Here is a 4,886-nt window from a genome sequence, read left to right on the forward strand (position 1 = left end):
TCAAAACAGCAATGTCAGAATATCTTGCTTTGAAAGTTCTAAGTTAAGTTGCTGGGCGCTCACGCCTGTAATCCCAGCACTTTGGGAGGCCGAGGCGGGCGGATCACGAGGTCAGGAGATCAAGACCATCCTGGCTAACACAGTGAAACCCCGTCTCTGCTAAAAATTAAAAAAAAATTAGCCGGGCGTGGTGGCGGGCACCTGTAGTTCCAGCTACTCGGGAGGCTGAGTCAGGAGAATGGTGTGAACCCAGGAGGCGGAGCTTGCAGTGAGCCAAGATGGCGCCACTGCACTCCAGCCTCTGGGTGATAGGGAGAGACTCCGTCTCAAAAAAAAAAAAAAAAAAATCTTACTAATCCAACTTGGTACTGTTTGTATAATGCCTAGCAGTTTCAGAACTGGGCTGGGCACCTGGCTCTCAGACCCCCAGCTCTGATACCCTCTGTCCCCTTTTAGAAGATCTCATTGTTTTTATAAATATTTCATACCTTTTTACATTATTCTTGATTGAATGGTTGAGGTCAAAGTAATATATCTGCACATAAACCAAAAGGTGAGAATTCTGGATAATACAAAATACCCCAGAACCGAGGCAGTCTTTTTTAAACTCTAGATTATAACCCACTAAAAGGTCAAAAAGTCAATTTTGTGACTAGCATTCGAAGAAAAATGAACCAGAATGGAAAATATATTTCAGTAAATGTGATGGTATATGTGTGTGTGTGTGTCCTAGAGTATGGTATAAATGTATTTCTTTGTCAGGGTTATGTTAGTGAGCATGCACCATTCTGTAAGGTGTAGCACCATCCCTAGCCCAGCAGAAGTTTATCTGGGCCAGGTGCAGTGGCTCATGCCTGTAATCCCAGCACTTTGGGAGGCCGAGGTGGGTGGATCACTTGAGCCCAGGAATCCGAGATCAGCCTGGCCAATGTGGTGAAATTGTGTCTCTGCTAAAAAAAATACAAAAATTAGCTGGGTGTGTGGCCAGGCATGGTGGCTCACGCCTGTAATCCCAGCAGTTTGGGAGACCAAGGCCGGCGGGTCACCTGAGGTCGGGAGTTTGAGACCAGACTGACCAACATGGAGAAACCCGATCTCTACTAAAAATACAAAACTAGCTGGGTATGGTGGCGCATTCCTGTAATCCCAGCTACTCGGGAAGGTTGAGGCAGGAGAATCGCTTGATCCTGGGAGGCGGAGGTTGCAGTGAGCCAAGATCGCACTATTGCACTCTAGCCTGGGCAACAAGAGAGAAATGCCATCTCAAAAAAAAAAAAAAAGCTGGGTGTGGTGGTGCATGTCTGTAATCCCAGCTACTTGGGAGGCCGAGGCAGGAGAATCACTTGAACCCAAAAAGGAGAGGTTGCGTGAGCTGAGATCATGCCACTGCACACCAGCCCTGAGTGTCAGAAAAAAAAAAAAAAATTATCTCTAAGAATCATAGAGACGGAGTCCCTGTAGAAACTCATAAGGTTGGTGAAATGATAAATGAGGCTTTTTTTTTTTTGTCTTTATTTTTGTAGAAATAGGGTCTGTGTTGCCCAACCCTGTCTCAAATTCCTAGGCTCAAGAAATCTACCTGAGTGGGCCCCTGGAATTGCTGGGATTAGAGCCCTGAGTCACCATGCCAGCGAGTTAGTTTCTAAGCCATGGGTTTGTGCCCTCAGTTGAAGATGCACACGCCTGTCTTTTACTGTTGAGTATTTGCACTAATGATGAAGGGTGATAAGAAACCATACCGTGGCCGGGCGCGGTGGCTCAAGCCTGTAATCCCAGCACTTTGGGAGGCCGAGACGGGCGGATCACGAGGTCAGGAGATCGAGACCATCCTGGCGAACATGGTGAAACCCCGTCTCTACTAAAAAAAACACAAAAAACTAGCCGGGCGAGGTGGCGGGCACCTGTAGTCCCAGCTACTCGGGAGGCTGAGGCAGGAGAATGGCGTAAACCCGGGAGGCGGAGCTTGCAGTGAGCTGAGATCCGGCCACTGCACTCCAGCCTGGGCGACAGAGCCAGACTCCCTCTCAAAAAAAAAAAAAAAAAAAAAACCATACCGTATCTCAGCACCTGTTCTCTTTCTTACCGTAGGAATTGATTAGAGTCTTACACAAGAACATAGCTCAAAAGAGAAAGGTTGTGTTAGGGTGAAGTTTACTGCAAGGGAATGCTTAGGGTTGACACTGTGTGAGGCCTGGGCTAATGGGCCTAGGGCAAGGATATGCCCTGAGGTGATTAAGAACAAGTCCTGTCTTCAGGAGCTGAGGGTCAGCAGGTAAGACAGACCCAGCCAAAATGAGCACAGTGGTGGAGGGGGCGGGCAGGTGTGTGGGCGTGGCTGGAGCAGCCCATCTTCAGGAGTGGAGGGTCAGCAGGTAAGACAGACACAGCCAAAATGAGCAGAGTGGTGGTGGGGGCAGGCAGGTGTGTGGGCGTGGCTGGAACAGCCGCCTGGAGGGCAGCATGGATAGTCCTGGCATCCACGCAGCCCACACCATGTTGGAGGCCAGTGCCTAGGCTTCCCATCCCCAACTTCCCATCCAGGTTCAACTCCTTCCACCCGGACACGCGCAAGCCGATGCACAGAGAGTGTGGCTTCATCCGCCTCAAGCCCGACACCAACAAGGTGGCCTTTGTCAGCGCCCAGAACACAGGTGAGGCCCGGCTTGTGGGGTGGGGGTGATGGCCATGGGAGGCCACTGCCTGCATTCTAAGCAGGGGTGCGGGGACGCCCATTGGCAGCCCTGCTGAGACATGTGCTGGTGGGGACCATGGGGATGGCCCTGAGTGATAACAGCGGTCGTGGGAGCCTGCGGGGCCGTCTGTGTAGCTGCAGAGGCCTCTGCACACAGGTTGGGTGCGTGCAACTCCCCGACCATGAGAGGGCCCATTTGCCCAGTGCCGTGTTGGCAGAAATGGTCATGAGCTATGTGCATTCATTAGGAATCACTGGAAAACAGGCCGGCCACTGTGGCTCACGCCTGTAATCCCAGCACTCTGGGAGGCCGAGGCGGGCGGATCATGAGGTCAGGAGTTCAAGACCAGCCTGGCCGACATGGTGAAATCCCATCTCTACTAAAAATACAAAAATTAGCTGGATGTGGCGGTGCACGCCTGTAATCCCAGCCACTTGGGAGGCTGAGGCAAGAGAATCACTTGAACCTGGGAGGTAGAGGTTGCAGTGAGCCAAGACTACGCCACTGCACTCCAGCCTGGGCAATAGAGCGAGATTCTGTCTCAAAAAATAAACCAGCCTGCGTGACTCTAGATCAGTGTTTCTTCCTGGACGTCCATCCCCACCTGCCACTGCATGTACTAGGGGTGATTCTGCCAGTCTGATTGATGGGTGGAGGTGGGAGGACTGGGGCCCTGGGCACCTCTGAAGAGGGGGCCTTCCATAGAGCACCCGCCTGTGCTGTGAGGAGAGTTATGGCTTTCCCTCTGTATCCACAGGGTGATGCAGGGAGGAGGAGAAGTATCATTGCCTCCATGGCTGCAGAGTTGGGGTCTCCTGTGGAGTCCTGGCTTGCAGGCGAGGAGAGTCAAGGCTGCTTCTCTGCGAGCCGAGCAGCTGCTGGGTGAGCTGACCACCTTTCCCTTGCAGGTGTGGTAGAGGTGGAGGAGGGTGAGGTGAACGGGCAGGAGCTGTGCATCGCATCCCACTCCATCGCCAGGATCTCCTTCGCCAAGGAGCCCCACGTAGAGCAGGTGAGCCCCTCCCGGCCCTGCCCCAGCGCCCTCCTGTCTTGTGTGTGCAGAGGTCTGCAGAATCATCCTTTTCCTCTTCCGTGAGGTAGTGCGTGTGTTGCCACCGCGTCTCACAGGCCTGTCTTCACTGTCTCATTCTTTTCCCTTCTCGGACCATCCCAGGGTGGACATTCCCTCATTTCATTGCCTTCTCCTCAGCTGGCGGGTGGTTTGGTTTTTTGAGGTTTGTTGTTAGTTACGAACATCCTTTTACATTTGGGTTGTCCACGTCTGCAGCTATATCTGTATCTATAGATAAAATTTTCCCAGTTAAATTTCTGGATCAAAGGACAGGTACATTTTGAATTTGATACACGCTATCAGATTGTATTTCTTCATGATTATCCTCCCACTATCTCTTGCACGAGGGCAGCTTGTTCCCCACTCCTTAACAACGTGGTATGTTTTCAGAATTTCGGTCCTTTCAAATCTGAGAAATAAAGATGAAATATTACTCATGTTTTGAATCTCACGTAGAAGCGGGAGGGCTCATTCCCCATGCTCACTGGCCGTTTGTGCTTCTTATTCTGTGTACTTGAGGTTCAAAGTCTTTGCCTGTTTTTCTATGCATTGCCCCTTTTTTGAGGCGAAGTTTTGTTCTTGTTGCCCAGGCTGGAGTGCAGTGCCGGGATCTCCACTCACCACAACCTCTGCCTCCCAGGTTCAAGCGATTCTCCTGCCTCAGCCTCCCAAATAGCTGGGATTACAGGTGTGCACCACCATACCCAGCTAATTTTGTATTATTGGTAGAGACAGGGTTTCTCCATGTTGGTCAGGCTGGTCTTGAACTCCCGATCTCAGGTGATCCGCCCACTTTGGTCTCCCAAAGTGCTGGGATTACAGGCATGCGCAACTGCGCCTGGCCAGATTGTCCTTTTTTTTCTCAAGGATTTGTGGGAGCTTTCTATATGCCATGGGTTAATCTGTCGTCTGCTTTATTTGCAACACATATTTCCCTAGAGTCTGTGACCTGGTCCATGATGGGTTGTACCCCACAGATGCTCAGCTTTCCTATCGTTGCCTCTGGGCTGTTTCCTTTACAATGTTTGGATTTGGGTTCTTGCTAAGGAAGTTGTTGTCCACTCCAAGATGATAAAAACATTCTCTCATTTTCTATTTTTTTTTTTTTTTTTTTTTTTTTT

General features: G+C 50.6%; 1 protein-coding gene across 2 annotated transcripts in view; it reads left to right on the top strand.

Moving 5' to 3' along the window:
• The window catches only part of THAP4 (THAP domain containing 4), a 41,785-nt gene that overhangs the window by 22,177 nt on the left and 14,722 nt on the right, over positions 1-4,886 (top strand). For both annotated transcript variants that reach the window (XM_011996368.1, XM_011996369.1), the window contains exons 3-4: positions 2,542-2,651; positions 3,602-3,705. In XM_011996368.1, the coding sequence (XP_011851758.1) occupies positions 2,542-2,651; positions 3,602-3,705 (214 nt within the window). The remainder of the gene's footprint in view (positions 1-2,541; positions 2,652-3,601; positions 3,706-4,886) is intronic.

Source organism: Mandrillus leucophaeus, unplaced genomic scaffold, assembly GCF_000951045.1.
Source record: "Mandrillus leucophaeus isolate KB7577 unplaced genomic scaffold, Mleu.le_1.0 Scaffold510, whole genome shotgun sequence".
Lineage (NCBI taxonomy): Eukaryota > Metazoa > Chordata > Mammalia > Primates > Cercopithecidae > Mandrillus > Mandrillus leucophaeus.